The 18,733-nt window shown below is 37.3% G+C and overlaps 1 protein-coding gene across 1 annotated transcript in view; it reads left to right on the top strand.

Moving 5' to 3' along the window:
• The window catches only part of LOC117173502 (probable tubulin polyglutamylase TTLL1), a 491,055-nt gene that overhangs the window by 415,930 nt on the left and 56,392 nt on the right, over positions 1-18,733 (top strand). Inside the window, exons 6-7 of the mRNA XM_033362118.1 lie at positions 810-1,011; positions 10,314-10,544. Coding sequence (XP_033218009.1) covers positions 810-1,011; positions 10,314-10,544 — 433 coding nt within the window. The remainder of the gene's footprint in view (positions 1-809; positions 1,012-10,313; positions 10,545-18,733) is intronic.

Below are 18,733 nucleotides of genomic sequence, written 5' to 3'. Positions count from 1 at the left end.
ATGTTGTTAGAGAGGGCTTCGTGTCTGTGTATAGGCAAAGAGCCGCGCTAAGGGAATTGAATAATGAAAATATCTTTTACACGACTGCAGATGAGCAGATTGCATGCAGAATGTCCCCAAGAGTAAAAGATATGGGAAGTGTCTCTTCGGTGCAAATCTTTCGCTTCGCAATTAATTCACATTCTTAATGCTTAAGCCAATTTTCATACAAATTAGAACACTTCTAAGACAATATTAAAAGTGTGGATATGAACCTTCTAACCTCAACATTTAATATGTTCATTCACATAAACAAAATATCAACAAATATGGTTTCCTTTAACACAGGTAATAATAATGATTTGATAAAAACATGACTATAGGTCGGAAAAATGTATGATTTCTCAATACTTTTTCCTTAAAACAACAAGTTTGAAACTTAATCTGGACATTTTAAATTGTTTCTTTTTTTGTAAAAAATATTAAATTAGATATTGATCTTATTAATAATCATATTTCCGTATAAAAAGAAATTAAGGCCACAAAACGAAAAAATACTCAATTGTAATATTGCATGCGCATTACATGATAAAAATGGTTTTAAGAGTAGACCTTAAATCCAAGACTATGATAAAAGATAAAGGGCTCCGTTTTTGGTCCGCCAAATTATGATTACATACACTAATATCTTACTTTTAACCTTTTCAATGTTTAGAATATATAAAAGTATTGTCTGTAACATAATTTCCTGTTACCTAATATTTAATATTCAAAAGTAATACGTGCTGACGTAAAATATTTAATTGCAACGTACATTTTTTGTTATTTAGATACGTAGAAAATCCCTTACTGATTGGAGGCAAAAAGTTCGATCTTCGACTTTATGTTCTGATAACATCTTTCCGACCTTTGAAAGCATATCTGTTTAAACTTGGATTCTGTCGATTTTGTACGGTCAAATATGATACTAGTGTTCAGGAACTTGACAACATGTACGTACATCTTACAAATGTATCCGTTCAAAAACATGGGGTAAGTATGATTATTTCTTTTGATTTTGTTCTTACAATTACGTAAGTCCGTTCAATGTTTTATATTATATTATTATCACAAATTATTAGGTTTTAAAATAGTACTGGACCATCATCTTACACGGAGAAACTTTTGATATAAATATTTGATTCATTCTATATGTATAATTAAAATAAAATGTAAGAGTTTAGGGATAATCGGGGTACTGCTATTAAGATTCCTACTATAATAAGAGATGATGGCATTTCTTTATGTATAAACTTGAGCGAGCAAAAATAAAAACGCCCGAAGGTTTTTGAGCTATTCCGTCTATAGCCGAGCTCGCGAGAATCATAACATCCATCTGACCGACTGCACTGGGCTCATGACTTGGGATTCCCCGCCAAATCTCTTCAATCATGCGTGTGTTTATAGTATAAAAAAGTTCGTAACTAGTGCCATTTATATAAAAGTTTAAACAAATTTTAGCTTGGAATTTTTTGATTTAAACTCTCAATTATTGACGCCCTTAAAATAGAACAAGAGATAAACGCAAATATATATAATTAAAAGTTTGTCAGAAGGACAACCGCAGGATTTCGCCAGGAGCGGGTGCTAATCTGAAAAACTGCATCCAATCCCAGCGAAATCGCGGTAAAATTTCCACCTCAACCACGTATCAAGTCGGTGAGACCGGTGATTACCGTCTGTAACGGAATCAATACGAAGATCCGAAAAAAGTCTCGTGCACCCTGAAGACACGGAGCGACACGGCATCATGAATGCCGCTCTGTGACACGCCCAGGTATTTATAAGTCTCTCCAGCGCAAAGATGTCGTATAGCACTTCTATCGACGAGCTCAGGGTCTTCAGGGAGGCCATTGTGTATGCAAAAATGTGAGTTAAAAGAAAAGTGGGCTCATGATGTTGCCCTGAAAGACAGCTATCTGGAAGTTGACCTTATTAGTTGTCACACGATTTTTTCCAGATGAGATAGTAAATCTGGTTTTCAAAAGCGGCATCAATCTCTCTATGCAACTCACGATTATTGGATGAAACTTTAAGCTTTTTAAAAGAAAGGTGATAAGTCTATGGGAGTTCGAATCGAAAGCTTTCCGGTAATCAATCCAGGCCATCGATAGGTCTCTTTGAGCCGCGTTGTTTATACATGTCTTTCCACAAAGGTTCAATTGTCCGAACAATCCTATCATTTAGGATAGCTTTGAATGTCTTATACAGCGTGTTCAGACAAGTTATTGGCCTGGAATTCTTCGGGGTAGCTAAGTTGCCTATTTTCGGCAGGAGTGTTGTGCACCCTTCCACCAACCACTTCCGAATTGGCTCTTCCGACTTTAAATATGAGGTGAAAATACAGGCCAAATGCTAATCGGTTGAAGGAAACTTCTTTCACCAGAAGTTCTTGATACCATCTCGTTCCGGAGCGGAATAGCTATTCATCCCTCTCAATACTTTACTCATCTACTTGGTAGTGATGGGTGGGCATTCTTCATCAGATGCTATGAGAGCATTACACAGCTTCTTGAAGCTATTTATGTTATCTGAGTCTTCGTTTAGTCTATGCTGCAGTCTATTTTAGAGAAAATGTGGATTTTCTTTGACCCACCTCTCTCTCCGCTCTAGACTTCTCTTAGCGTCAGATAGTATCGGTATTCTCTCAGCAATATGCTGCCTGATGTTCAGCAGCCTTGACTTATTAAGTGTGTGATAACGGGTTCGGAATTCCAGCGCAAACTTTCGAACCTTGACGGTCAAATACTTACCAGATGTGATGTATTCAATAACACACTGAATGCGGGACGCGTACTGTCTATCGGATTCCTGCCCGCATTTGATTTAGTGTCGCCTCTCTTTCTCTTGTCCGGCTTGTTCTGGCTGTGGTAGAGTAGGCGTTCCGCTTACATGGCCCCTCTTCTGGATTACTTCGGCAGGGTTTCGTAGATGTTGATGCGAAAAGTGCGATAGCTCCGGGTGTTTCTCGCACCACAGTGCATGCAGTCGTGCCATATAACCCCGTTCCGAATCAGAATTCAATCGTAGCACTCTAGCAAGTCGCGATTTGGTTGCTCCGTCCACCTAAAGGTCCCGATATTTCGTCGATCCATCTCATTTAATCCATTTTCATTGTCACCCCCAGCTCTAGAGTGATCGGCATTGTTGGCCGACGCATTGTCGAGAGCCCTGCCCTTTCTGTTGTTTTAAACCGCACTTACTATAACTATTTTTAGTGTTGTCATTGTTGTTCCCACAAGAAGCTAGGGAAAGAAATTCGTCCATACATGTAGAGCCCCGCATACAAGGATAACGCTGCGTACTCTGAGAGGTCACCCGATATCCCAGAGTCACCTTTCAACACACCTCACCTTTCAGCGCGGTTTTCACACATTCGCTTGGGGGTAAATTTCTTCGGGACCACCCCTGTACAATTGTCCGCGACTGCATATTCATTTTTGTAATGATATTAGGCAGAAACCCTTGGTACAGGGACCCCAAGTGGAGGTGTGAAAACCGTGCCGAAAGCTGAATGGCTCCTGGGTGAGGTGTCTAGGACGGTGACTCTGGAATATCGGGCGACCTATCAGAGTATGCAGCCTTATTCTTGCATGCGGGGCTCTACAAGGAGGGATGAACCCCTTCCCCTAGTACTCTATTCATTTAGAGTGGTACCATGGAAAAAGAACGAGCTCAGATCCCTGGATATCGGGACACGAAAGGTTATGCACACAAACAAAAGCATGCATCTAAAGTCTTCTGTTCTGCGAGTTTACATCTCACACCGTCGAGGTGGTCGTGGAATATTGAATCTTGAATGTCTTCACAACAGGATTATTCTGGGTACAGCACATAGAGTCGCAAATGAAAGAGACCCTCTTCTAAAAATGGCCAGGAAGCACGAAGAAGTGGGCAAAGGAGCGCTTCTGTACAAAGCAACGGAGGAGGCTGCTGAAACACTTGGACTTAACTTTAGTACTAGGGGTGAGCAAAATGCATTGAATTTTATCAATCTCGGGTACTCACTCCTGAAAGCCCAGATTAAGAAAGCACAAGAGACAAAGTTCCGTGAACAGCTCCTTGATAACAGGATGCACGGCATCTTCCACAGAAATGTGGAGGATCAGTCAATATCGTGTGAGCTAACTTTTGCTTTCCTTAAATCACCGGGATTGAAGTCTGGCACAAAGGGTTTGATTTTGGCATTTCAAGACGGTGTCATTTCCACCTTACTATACCGTCACCACATTTTGAGCCAAGACATTCCCGATAATAGCTGCAGGGCGTGCCATGCACACCCCGAGCATCTAGTACACATACTATCTAGTTGTTTAACTCACGCGGGAACAACCTACTTTTGTTACCATCTTTGTCACTCTAACGGAATTAACTTTAATATTGCCCTTCTAAATGCTCCTATGGAAATCGAGTCAATTGTCGAGAATGAGAAGTGCCGCATATACTGAAACTTTATATTCTCGACAATTGTTTTTTTTTTCACACTCGAGGCTTGCTTTTACATTTGTGAACAAACTGTGACTAACTTTTTTCTAAGTATCTTAAGCCATTGACTAAGGGTGCAGTAAACTGATTATTTAATGTTAAAACGATGTTAATTGCTTACGATCCCTTTTGTATCGTATACGTATATGCATTTCAGCATTGTTTTGAGAATCAGTTGACTTTTTCAAGTGCGAACTTGCACAATTACCGTAAAAGTTTCCAGATAGAACCCGAAAAAAACCGAGCAGGGTAATATGCAAATCGAAAAAATTCCGTATAGACACAGATACAACAAAAGATCGAATAAATATTATGGATCAGCCAACTAACGGATAGAACCGATCTGGATCTATCGACTAATACACGAGAGATCGATGGTTTAGTTCTTAATGCATACAATTTTTTTTTTTTTTTCGAATTGACCTTGACCACGCATTCAAATAAATTTACACGCATTTAATTATCACTGTCTCAATTGATATATAAGCGTCTAAGTTCATCTAAACGAATCAGAAAACCGGATTCACGCGCATTCAAAAATAATAATTCGCCCTAATCCAAATAAATCCTTTCTTTTTTTCTGGGAGAATATTATATAAATTATTATTTTTAGAGCGTAAAAAATGATGATATGCGATATGCGACTCAATTGATGACAGACATGTCTGCGCAGGTGAGAGCATTCTGTACGTGTTGATCAGCACGACGCGCTTGCATAATGCGTCGCATATTTCTCATATTTTGTTATCCAGGTTTTTTTCCAATCGTATTGAATTGATTAAATGCACTTGTCTGCAATGCACCCTCTGCATTTTTGGATTGTAACACGCATGGCGCGAACTCTTGTATTGGTTAGAAATGAAATTTTTAATAATTTAACAAAAATTTTAAGTACAAACAAATATAATGTTTGTTCAGGGGGTATACTAATTAAAAAGTCGATAGAATCTGGGTTATAACATGCAAAAATTATGCCGTGTCAGTGATACTGTGCAATTATCAAGTAGGCAGTAGTAGTTCTATTTAGCGGGTATATTGTTGTAAAACGATTATTTACTTCGTTTTAGATTCATATTGTTGACATATGTTTTTAAAAAGAATAAAAAAGCTGCTTCTAAATAATTAGAGCAATATCAAAATTATTTAGTGACAATATTAACATCTAATCAAATAAATTGTACGTAACTCATACCAATTTTTTCAATTTTTAGTCGAAAAATTTATCCAATACTTTTAAGTTTCTTGAAATATAAGAGTGCTGTATTTTTTAATAAGTTTTGTTAAAAAATTTTAAAAATTACTAGTTCTAAATATTTAAAATATTCCTTTTTGTAATATTTAAAATGATTTGGTTTGTCTATGCCTAATCTTAAAATCATAAATTCACAAACTCTCTTATAACAGTATAAACGTTTCTCTTCATTTTAGCATATCAAAGAATAAGAGCTTAATTTTAAATTTTTTGAAATTGAGTTTGAAATGATAAAATTAAAAAAATTACTAATTTTAAAATTAATCACCTCAGGAGTCTGAATTTTAAAATGTTATTTTGCAAGTCGCTGAATTTTTACTTATTCAAATCAAATCGCAACAAGATTTAAAATGTAAATTTTTTATACTTCAATTTCGCATGGCAAAATTTTAAAATAAACACAGTTACAGGCTTCTGAATCCATATTGTACAATTATGAATGCTTTGTTTAGAAGAAGTGTCTAGGCGGGTTGTAATTTTGACATACATTACTCAACGTTTGAACTGAAAATAGCTGGTTTAAATATTTTAATTATACATTGAACATGTTCAGTATTCAAAAAACTTCCACTTTAAATAGTTTAATTTGCAATTTAATATTAAATACTTTGAATATGAAAGGTTCAACTTTGAAAACCTAAACTTTGAGTTTTATTTTGTTCTTCCATTGTGTGTCCATTTTTTTAAACCAAGAAATGATTCCAATTTTTTTCTTTGATTTTAGTGGCTACCTTGTGAATAATAAAAAAAGTAAATTCACTATTTAATTACGAAAGTTGAATTAATTAATTTTTTTATTATAAGATGAATTTATGTGTTAATAATGACGATGAATTAAAAGTTGAGACTTCTTTCTAATAGAAAAAATCTTTTATCTCTAGTAGTATTTTTTAATTGTTTAACTTTATTCAATTAATAACAGCTAGTAATTTTTATAATAATAAAATAATACTTCAACTGCTTTTCTGAAGTTTCACGTTTTCAAATATTCCTTAACTTTTTTGTTTTTTTAATCTCGACCGATTTAAAAATCTATAAACCTTTATAAAATGTCCACTACAATAAATAATCTAAGAGCGCATAACAAAAAAACAATATTGCTGCTGTCACTAATATAAAATCAACTTTTTTATTTCTATAGCGTATCTGTAGCACAACTTTCATCTGGTAAGAATTATCTAGAAAATTTGTATAGTATTATATACAGTTTTTAATTGATATTATTCCGGAAAAGCGAATAACAGTCTTTAAATAATTCCCGCCATACGAAAGTGCAACAATTGGGATATTAGTTCTATCATTTCTTATTGATCTAAACTAATTATTTCTATAAGGATCACGAGACTTCTTTCATATCTCGCTTCGTTTTCGAAGAAAAGCCTGGGCAAAAATTATTTTCTCATCGAAAAATATTTGGAAGATATCAAAATATAAATTAAAGAAAAAATTCTTCATGTTCGAACCTTTGTATTAAAGTAATTTGAACAGAACCGTGAATTCACTAAACGCTGATAGATTTATCAATTCAACGCATTGAATACTGTTTCTTTGAAATAGTACTAAAAGACTCTTTGTGATTACATGTGGTCTCATAGTTTTATGGTGTTTTATTTTATAGAGAAGTGATAAGACTGTATGATTATAACTTTATTTCGTTCGCTGCGTGCTAACCCGCCATCCGGCTTCAGCCTTGTCCTCAAGACGTGCTGATTAATCTCCACGATACGCCTGCGCCATGCGGACATTTGGCAATCTGGCACACGGTCTAAAGATATCATAGGAAATTTCTTGGTTCAAATTTTGGGGACAATATGCTCAAGTGAAAATCACACTATCTTGAAACGCTAAAATGAAACCCTCAGTGCCTGAATTCAATTTACATTGTTTGAGGAAAGCAAACGTCAGCTCATACGACATCGAATATTTACGACTGTATGTGCAGTGCCCAGAGAAATCCTTTTGTAAAGAAATTCGAAATTCAGTATTCCGTTAACAGCTTGGTGGCGTGAGATGTAAAGTCACAGAACAGGCGACATGTGCATGCACTTTCGTGGCACGACGTCAAGCGATCTAAACTCATCCTTCGTCCATGGAACCAATCCAAATTAAAAGAATACTACACAAACGACAAGCATGTTCCTTGCAGATACTTTTTTTCTCGCTGACGGCTCGGTGAACCAAATCTGTCCTTTCAAACGTGTGTTCCTGCCTCGCAAAGCATTCTATCCAAGCAAAAGTTAAGAAAAAGAAATTGGTCAGATTCAATCAGAACTATTACGAATTATCCCGATCTCTGTATCCAAACCAATGCGAATTATTCAGAACCGAACCGAAAAAAGTTTTGAATATCGTTTATAAGAAAACGCTTGAAAATTAATCCTACCCAATTCGATTCAATCCGAGACTTCTTTTCGAAAGCATCCGAACGAATCCGAATTAAATTTTCAATCCGAATGAATCAGAAAAATTTTTGGACCCGGATTGATCTACTCCGAATAATTAATCTGACTGAATCCGAATCAATCCCAATACTGATTTATTCGGATTGAAAATCAATCGCAAGCTTTCTGGTAGTCATATCTATCGAATAGCATTTTCTGTCGATATCCTGTTACGTCTTTTGTTGAGGAACCGTGAACGACAGTAAATGGAGGGTCTTGGAAGAGTCTAGATAGGTCATAGAAAAATTGTACATTTTCTCTGACGTATCCTTCTCTATGCTCTACATTTTTCCTGGCGTCAGATAGTTATCGTATTAGGTTAAGAATGCGTGACGCATACTGTCTTGACGAGTCTATCTTCGTACTGCGTTAATCTATTAGTGCTTCGATCTAATGATCAGCCGTAGGTTTTGTCTTATGTTTCGCATCCGCAAAAGTTCTCTCGGCATCATACCCACTGCAACTGATGGTCTAGAGGTCGGACTCTTCGGAAAGACATCCGCGAAGCACGTCATCCAGTTCAGCCAGATCGATCGGCTTAGGAAAACCCTGGATGTTGATGTTTCTCTTAATTGCGTTAGAATAGGCGCTTAGCTCATACAACTCCTTTTCCTGAAGTCATAGGCATGTAGTCGCAGAAGTTGATGCGAAAAGCGCAGGTGCTCTGGACGATTCTTGATCCGCAGAGCAGGCACTCGTGCAATGTAACCTGGTCGCGCAGGGGCCATACTGGTATCGTAGCCCTCCAGGAGAATAACCGGACAATATGTACCCTAGTTACTGAGGGACTGCATCATACACTGCATCTATCGCTAAGAGCTTCTTTATCTACAATACGACTACGTATAGTATGGTGGAAATGGCGATAGGCTTTAAAACGGGAGGCAGCTAGATGTTTTAATGCACTCTTCTCACTTCCGATGTTTGGATCCAGGCGTAGGGTTTTGGCCGTCTTCTCAGATACTTTGTAAAGGAGTGCTCCCTTGTCAATAATGTTGTGATCCCTGACCATTTGCAGGAGATTATGTCTTCTATTTCCGACGTAATAAAATGTACCCAGATTATTCCATTTATGAAGACATTGGATGTTTAGAAGTCCGTGCCGGTCTTGACAGCCTGGTATGTGCAAGCACAGAATGAGCCCCAGTAGGCAAAAAAACTAAGGATGTCCTAGAGACTTCTTCGTGACATCCCTAGGACGTATGTTCGAACATGTTTTTTGGACATCCTAGGGTTGCTCTGCAGACGTTTTATTTCAGTACGAAAAATGTCCAAAGAACGTCTTATGTCTATAAGACGTCTTTGGACATCTTTAGGACAGTATACGTCTTAAAAACGTTGATTGGTCTAATATTTCATGTGCTTGGAACGTCCCAAGGATTTTTTTGGGATTTTCAAGGTTTTTTTGCTTTCTGGAACGAATTAATATCCAAGCTCTTCTGCATATGCAATCTTACGCTTGGTGATGTCGACAGCCGTGAGCTATGGAACGAGCTTAAACGAGTACAGTGAGAAATTAGATGACCAAATCTATCTAAGATGATGCTTTCATCTGTTTCGGATTCTTAATAGGTGTTATGTCCAGAATGCGGCTCTCGGTTACGTTTAGGTAATGGTAGGTCTCTCCAATTCCTTAGTGTTACGTAGCACTTCAGTCCTTAGAAATATCAGTAACGCGTCCATATCAGTCCATGTAGGTTTTTTGAACAATTCTGTCGTTTAGGATAGCTGTAAAGATCTTATATAGTATGCTCATACTAGTTATTGGCATGTAGTTGCTTGAATTATACAAGTCCCAGATATGAATATATAAATATATCAATACTTAATGAAAATAAATCGTTTAAAAGAAATTCACTAAAAATTGTTTGATTGACCGATACGATTAGGACTTGATTTACTATCCTACTTAGGTATCTAATGCGATCTTACATATAATGCCTTCAATATAAAAACACTCTAATAAATGAGTGTATCTCACTTTTGATGATAATGTGCTATACTTTCGCGCGCTTGATCACATTCTTAATTCTGTAAGTGCTATATGACACAATGATAAATAGTTTAATACGTTATAAATATCTAATAAATATCTTTTTTTCTGTTTCTGAAATTAGGATGAGTACAATAGTTTGCATGGTGGAAAATTGAGCGTACAAAATTTGAGACTTTACTTAGAAAGTACTCGAGGCAAATGTGTCACGGAAAAGCTGTTCGCTAATATTACCTGGTGTATTATCCACTCCTTAAAGGCAGTGGCAACTGTAATGGCTAATGACAGGCATTGCTTCGAATGCTATGGCTATGATATCATCATCGACAATAAATTGAAGCCTTGGCTAATTGAGGTATTATTTAATAACAATAACTGAAGTTCGGCACAGAACAAGTGCTAAATTGCTTTTATTTTTAAAAGATTAGCAAATACCTTCGAGATTTTACGCAGTTATTTAGATCTCAATAGAAATAAAATTTTGAAATATTATTTCTTGGCAAGAAAATGCTCTACTATGTTCACCTGTAGACAGAATAGCCTGAGTACTATGGCGAAGTAGAATATAATTGTTTTATATTTGTTACTGTAAAATGAAACTAGATTTTAAAATAAGAATTAATCTTAACAAATTATAGTTCTTACACTGGAAAAATTAATTAGTTAAATAAATAACATTATTATGTTTGGAGAATATAAAAAATAAAAATCGTTAACATTGAGTCGCATCTGTGAGTTTAATAATACTCCACAGACAGCTAAGCTTATTAATAGCTATTTCACGTTTGCTATAAGTGGGACATCATTTTTTAAATTATACCGCCTGTACCCGAAAGTAATCTGACTATGTTCAAATATACGCATATCTTTGTCCTATTGGTCCTTAGCACATAGGCAAATGTTAAGGCCACCGAGCAACGGGTTGCCCAATGACATGGACCCAAATTTTCAGCTTTTCGCTATGCGGCCCGAGAGTGAATGCTTTAGTCTAAGCTTTTATGGTTTAAAATAACTACGCGTGTTTTATTAAGCTCTTTGATAAATCACTTTCCGACTGAATTAGCTAATTTTTCAATCGAAATTTAACCTTCATTTCTCGAAAAACAACATAACATTTGATTTTTGGAAAATTCCGAAATTATCAGTTTTTTCAATTGTCTTAAAAAAAAGATTCCTTCTTGAAAAGATTTATTGACCTAACTAACGGAACTTTACGTTTGCAAGAAATAAGCTTTCGTATGAGCGGGCCCACCCAGCGCCTAGCGCGGATTTTCGCTGATAAAGGCGTTTGCGGCATATAGAGGTAAACGACAACTCATGTGTATTTAGGGATCAAGAACACCGGAAGCAAAAACGATTGTATACTGGTACTCTTATAACAAACCTAAGGTTTTATGGATAATAAGAAATATCTTTGTGTTTCAACTGACTTCAGCCCTTTGATTAAAGTTGTTTGTGAATCGCGGAAAATGCAGTTGAAATTCTACATTTCCCCCAAGGGGAAAGGGGATCCGGCAGCAAAATATATTTATCGATAGCTCACGTCAACACCTGAGCTGTCAATTAAGTAGAAAATAAGGGGTACTGGTTCCACTCGGTAATATTATTAAACGCCAGTTTAATAGTTTATTCAAGTACACAAGAATGAATTCCCGACAACAATACAATGAAGCGCAATTAATTAGTCTGCCTCTGACGGAAAATAACTAGACTACGTCGTGCTGAGCTTCCACGAGACAAAAATGGCGCTGACGAAAATCACTGGGTGTTGCGCATTATTTTTCGCATGACGACAGCAAAACAGAAGTGATTTCTGATTCTTTTACTAAAGCCATGAATAATGACAGTATAGATGTTTTTTCGCTAAAAACTGAAAAACTAAAATGCAATAACCGACAAATATCTATACTTTCATGTTGAATAATGACTCTAAATATGGCGGTGACTTTGAAATATCGAGAGAGTCCTCCTGTCCTCGCTCAAAAGCAAAAGCACACTAAACTTAAATTATCTGAAGCCAACGGACTAAGTCCTATTAAAGAGGACACGAGGATCTGCAAGAAACCCAAACTTACCGGCGAAAAAACTGACCTTACCTCATAAAGAAGTGTCACTGACTTCAGGTTAACTATACTATTATAACGGAAAAGAGAAAAAGACGTTCAGTTCAGACGACTGCGAATGTGGCTTGTAGGTTGCCGAACGCATTGTCTCACTCGCCTTTTTGGTAAGTCCCCACAGGCCAGCGATGATTGGCCTCGTTCTCTAATATCTAAGCGTATATCCGAAGCATTTCCGGTAATAAGAAAGCTTTCGTCCTTTCTGATACGAGAGTTTTCCGCACTTGGCAAAACATAACGCAACAAATCAGGGACAACCAGACCTGATTCATATCCCTTTGTGGGAGTCTTTAGTAGGCTGGCTGCTCGACCAACTCCGTATTGTCAAAGGCCCTGATGTGGAATGTTAGATAACTTACTCTCTCATTAGTATTACTAGTGCAGACCAAGCTATCGTTTCAAGGCGACAACGTTCATTCCGAAAGCCAATAAAAAATAACCTAGAGTCATCCCTTGCTCTGGAGGCATCTAAGTATTCCAGCCTGGTTCCGGGACTATTGGATTCAGTAAACAGAATGGCAAGAACTAAATTCAACACGAGAGTTTCAATACTTAGCACAACGACAACTAGCAAATCTTAGTTTTTTGCGTATACTTAAAGTTCCAAAATCCCTTGTAGTCCTTCGGCGGTTAAAGGCCAAGAAAAAGTCATAAGTAAAACAGAATAATGACGAACAATTAATCGTAATTCTCAAATCTAACTTAAAATATTTCCTTGGAGTATCGGGTCAAGCAGCATTAATCAAATGATGGTTAAATAAAAGAATGATTTCTGGGTTAAAATTCTGCCTCGTTACAACACCCCCTCCGTGAAAATGGCTAATCATGGCCGTGAAGCAAGAAAGTAAACATGATGAAATTAGAAGTGATAGGCAACATTTAAACTTTATTCTCTGAATCAAAATTAGAGAGGATTGAATTAACCATCAATTTTAATGATTAGACGTACAATAAATCATTATTTACCTTGAGGGTTATTTTTATCATTCTAACAATAAGAGTTCAATTTTGGAGAATGAGCAAAATCTAGATCTGGATTATTTCGGGGTCTTTTAAGTTGGAAAGAAAAAAAGAGAAGAAAAAATAGAACATGAACTAGGACTTTTACAAGTTTAGGATTGATGGACTGAGGACTATGTGAATTCTGAACGGACAAGTGAGGTTGCCCTGAGGATGCATGATGCTTCACAAAAAAATTTACTTAGAGGATAAGGCCAGAGAAATGTACATGAGGTATTGAAACAAGAAAGGCCTGTTGTTTTGATGAAAAAAAAGGTAGCACGATTATGGAATGATTTTAGTAAACCAAAAAAAAATGACTAAGGCGAATACGATGGCAGAATCACATAGTCAGTTAAGGACATCTGCAAAATGTAGCGTTGTAATATAGTCACAAGCACCCCGCTATCGTACGGCACTGCGTGCCCGTGATTAGGAGTGGGGAATGACACCCTCAGTCCTTATAAGCGTAAACTTGCCCCAAAGGCAAGCTGTCTTGAGTCTTGTGCTCCCTCCGAGCGAACCAGGTCGGTACCCATTACACCTAAGAACTGGATCCTAACCTCTTTGGACGACGCCATCCACTAGTTCCAAGCTCACCGGACGCCCGCCAAAAACCTCCCTCATCTCAGCGAAAGCCTGACTGCACCCTGAAGCCATCCGGCTGTTATCAACCTGTTCTCGGGGAAAGCGACGAGACTTTCCAGCGCTTGTGGGGCAACAGGTCCCCTTTAACTCTGGAAGTTGATTTAATAAACCCCATTCTAATTTGATATTGTTTTATCCCATTATTGACTTCACCCGCTTCTCGACGCTCCACCTCCTTACCTTTCCTTAATTTGCGGGATCCCTCACAGCGTTTAATATAACGGTAGTGAAATTTAAATCAGTTTGACGATAAAAAAATACGATCTGACGGTGATAGTGACGGTGGGTAAATTGTTTTGGGCAGCGGAAAAATCAAGGAAAAGTAACGAAATTAGAGAATTTATGTGGAAAACCATAAAAAAAAGCAAAATGGTTCACAGGAGGATAGTACGGTCAAAAGGGGAAGTGAAGTTTAAAATCGTTTGATTACATTCTTGATGCGAACGGTTGTTTCTTTCTGTTTCGGTGTTTCTTCTGGGATAATATTGGTGGTCGCTTATTTCTTCTGCTCTACGGAACATTAGGGTCTTTCCAAAATCCACTGCGCCTAGTGGTAGGGGCACCCCCTGATGGCAACGTCGGATTTACCACAGCGGAAGCAGTAGGTGTGGAGGAGCGTATGTGGGCAATTGCTATGTGTTTGTCTTTTCAAGGCACAACTCCAGCAATCCATCGGAGGTAGGTTGGGCTAATAAGCTTACTTTTGCCCAGATTTTGGCTCGGAGGGTCGCTCCGGCTTTACGGAGGCTTCGTGTGGTCCTCTAGAATGTAGGTAGGAGGGAGATCCGCTGATTGTGATTTGGCGGATCCCTTATCCAAAGCTGAGCTGGGTGTGGACAGTTGGATAGAGATAGACATCAGGCTAGGTGATGTGGTTAGGCTTTGTTATATGGCCGATATGGATTTCCATCTGGGCGATATTTTCTCCTCGGTCTCACTTCCCTTTTTCCGATGTGGCTGGATCCGTAGCCGTGGGCTTTCTTGGGGGGATGGCCTCTGTTATACAACAATAGTTGGGAGGTCCCTTAGTTCTTGTCGGGTTGTTCCGGGCGATGAGGGTGGTGTACGCCTCCTCTCTTGATCCTCACTGGGTGGCTTCGGGTCGGACGATCTTGTGAACTTCCCTCGTTGGTGGGGTCTGTGTGGCGATGAAGACCAGATTTCGGCGGCGTGATGTTTGGGTGCCGAGGTAGCCCCTTGGGTTAAGAAGGAGCTGTAGCAGACCTGGTCCTCCAACAAGCTGCTGATTCCTGTTGAGGCCGGAGGAATGAGAAGGCTTGTGGAGGCTACATTCTTTTCGGCCGCTCTCATTAGGGTTTGGGGCAATCCAATGTGTTGTTTGAAGGCGGTAAGAATGGTGGCCAGAAACGGATAAAAGTGGCGCCAACCTGGAGGAAATTGAAGTTTGGGCCACCTTCCGACATGCGGTAAGCTGTTTTTCAGTGCTGAACGAATAGGGTAACTGCGAGATTGTCTGCGATAGATGCGGTTACCTTTATCGAAAGCTTATAGAACCCAGGTACAAAGAGCGAAAAAATATATTGTAACGTAATGATACAGTGGGACCCTTGCTCCGTCCGGCACTCACCTTCTTTAGGAGGGATGATGCTCGAATCTTGGCGATTAAGGAAGATACATCCCGAAACGAGAATACGAGGTAATCGATCAGATTTCCAGTTCTCAACTCGTACGCGACGAAGGGATGAGTTTCCGAAACCTCGCCCGAGTGACCAAGTGCTTGTGCCAATACCCCTAACTTGTTGGGATTAAGGGAGACCCACTACCACCATTCTACAGTTACCTAGGATTCCGGCGGAAAATTAACTCAAAGGAGCCGAAGATCTCGCAGACCTAGACGGCGAAGCAAACAGCTCCATGTATGTCAGTTAATACATGGAGTTTGAAATGACACGGACGTAATCACTATCTTAACCATCTATCAGCGTCCTCCTTCCCATAATTTCTCTTGCATATGGCCCCTTTCCGGCAGCAGGCCATAAATTTGGCGTCTACTACTGAAACTCACACTTCCTAAAATTTCTAATTTCATTTCCCACGCTGAAAAACTAACGAGACAGTGTACGTACAAAATTTATATAACAATTTGATAAGTTCTAGATTAAGAAATGCGCGAAATCCCGGCTGATAAGTGGAAAATCTTCGAGGGAGAGAGTTAGACTTTTTTTTAAATTGGAGGAGAAAGGAAATCGCAAAATAAAAGAAAATTTTAAAAAGAAAATAAGCAGAATAGAGAAGAAAAAAATAGATTAAAAATAAGAAAATAAAAAAGTAAATCTAGGAAACTATCCCATAAAGTTAGTCAATGAAATGAAAAATTAAAGAAAAACCGTTAGGAAAATCGTTAAATTGAAAAGTGAAAGTGACGGTATTACGTAATTTAATCAAAATTCGCCCGATTAAAACAACACGTGTACGTGATTGCCCTGCTAGGTGACTCTCGAGAAGAGTAAATTCGTTACTACGCGAAATAAATTAGAAGAAATATAATTTACAATGAAACTTGATATTTTAACGTTGTCTTGATTAAAGCCAAGAAAATTGTTAAAGTATTAAAACAGAAAAATAGAAACTAGATAAAATGTTCAATACAATTTTATTGATACAGAAAATTGAATAAAATCGAAAGATACATGAAGTTAAGATCGGGGAAAATTAGAACCACAAAAATCACAAATTTAGTTCCCCAGATTAACTTAAAAAGAAGAAATAGTGAACAAGAAGACAGAGAATTGGAAATAAACGAAAATAATTCCGAAAATGTCGAAACCCTATTATATAGTGTAAGAAATTCATCCCCAAGTATTAGTGGATCACAAGGTGCAATTTGAAAACCTAATCGAACAATTGGCAGAAGAAACTCTTGGCCACAATTACAATTACCCACACATCAAAGAGCCACTCATGCGAGATTTGACTCAACCTGCTAGCAAATGGTTTTCCGCCAAATTCGCATTTTAACGTGGCATCTGAAAAAGTACCGTCACATTATACATTAGGTCCCAGAAATTGGGAAAATGCGCACACTGATTAAGACTTTTCTAATTCAGAATTGCCTGAAGCGTTGGAAAGGTTTGAACAAGCAATAAGAGTAATAGAAAGTAAAAATAGGTTTAAAAACGTCACTAACAAAGAAAGAGAAAACATATTCAGAAAAAATAGGGAAATTATGCTATAAGACAAAAGAATTGACAATGTTAAAAACAATCAAATATATGAAGTGGATTCATTTTTAAACATAAATACGTCAGTAATTTATAAATTAGATGAATTAATTGCTTACGAGTAATTTTTAAGGAAGAAAAGGAAACCCCTAAAGAAAAAACTTAAACTAAGTATAAAAAAAAACATGTAAATATGGTTAAGGAAAAACGAAATCCGAGAGCACGTAGTTCATTTAAATTACACGAAACATAAAACAAAAAACATAAAACGTAATAAAACAGTGAATTTTAAACCAAAAATAATTAGAAATTAGAAATTAGAAAAATTCAATTCGCGAAAGTAGTCAGAATAAAAGACTAGAAAACTAGTACAGACGGATCGAGCTGGAAAATCAATTTAAGCAAAGAAAAAGCGAATCAAAATAGGACAGGGGCCATAGGTTTGATATATATCATTCAAAACAAAGCGATAGCTTCACAGAAAATTTCAGAAGGCCGGAAAATAGAACTCGTGAAAATAATAGCTATTCCAAAAATGAAGCAAGAGAGTGCAGAAATTAGTGTTGAAATAGGTCGAGACAAATATCTACTTTTACTCAAAATAATAGCGTACAAATGAATAGCAGATGGTTAGATTATAGGTAAAGGCAGTCTAGGGATTTAAATGTTTTAATCAAAAACATAATCAAGGTATTCATTCTGATTTAACTTATATTAGAAAACTATTTGCTAAAATTCACCCAAGAAAAAGTCTAGAGTGAGAATTCAGAAGAACATATGAAAATTATAACCTACAAAATTACCATTTTATACACAAATCAACCAAAAGACATTTTCTCATGCATTCTGTGCGGGGTCCATTAGGTAAAGAATTTGCAACGCAAATTGCTAAATCCAAAATTAGAGGACAAATTTTGAAAGTTCCTGAAAGTAAGGAAGAAAGGTTGTTTTAACAATAACCAAAGTCAAAATCAACGAGCGATTTAACAGAATAAACCAACAGATTAGAAAATGTAGGTCTTATTTAGAAGGATGTAAATTAAAAGTTTTAACTGATCATATAGCCTCAAAATGGCTCCACAATTTAAAACATTTAACAGATTCAACAGATAAAATTCAAAGGTCTTTTATTATTCGTGGTGTCCGTATATGGAACGAACTACCTATAATATTCAGGAATGCACCTTCTCAATATCACTTTAGATAACTACTTTTTTTTTACTTATGTAACACCTTAAATCTTACCCTCGAAATTACACATTGGTGAAACATTAATCTGTAAATTATATATATATAATTAAAAATTTGTCATAAGGACAACCGCAGGATTTCGCCGGGAGCGGGTGCTAATCTGAAAAATTGCACCCGCTTCCAGCGAAATCACGGTAAGATTTCAGCCATAACCACGCCTCACAACCGTGAGATAGGTGGTTACAGTCTGTAAAGGGATCAATACGACGATCCAGCTAAAGCCTCGTGGACCCTAAGAACACGGAGCGACCCAAGTACAACCGCCTTCTGCATTTTTCCCGCAAGTGTTCTAGCATATTGTTGACACGCAGGGATGCTTTTTAGGCTATTAGCAAGTGAAAGCT

The sequence above is a fragment of the Belonocnema kinseyi genome, chromosome 5, assembly GCF_010883055.1.
Source record: "Belonocnema kinseyi isolate 2016_QV_RU_SX_M_011 chromosome 5, B_treatae_v1, whole genome shotgun sequence".
Classification (NCBI taxonomy): Eukaryota; Metazoa; Arthropoda; class Insecta; order Hymenoptera; family Cynipidae; genus Belonocnema; species Belonocnema kinseyi.
The sequence above is the reverse complement of the archived record's forward strand: the minus strand, read 5'-3'. Positions and strand labels throughout refer to the sequence as shown.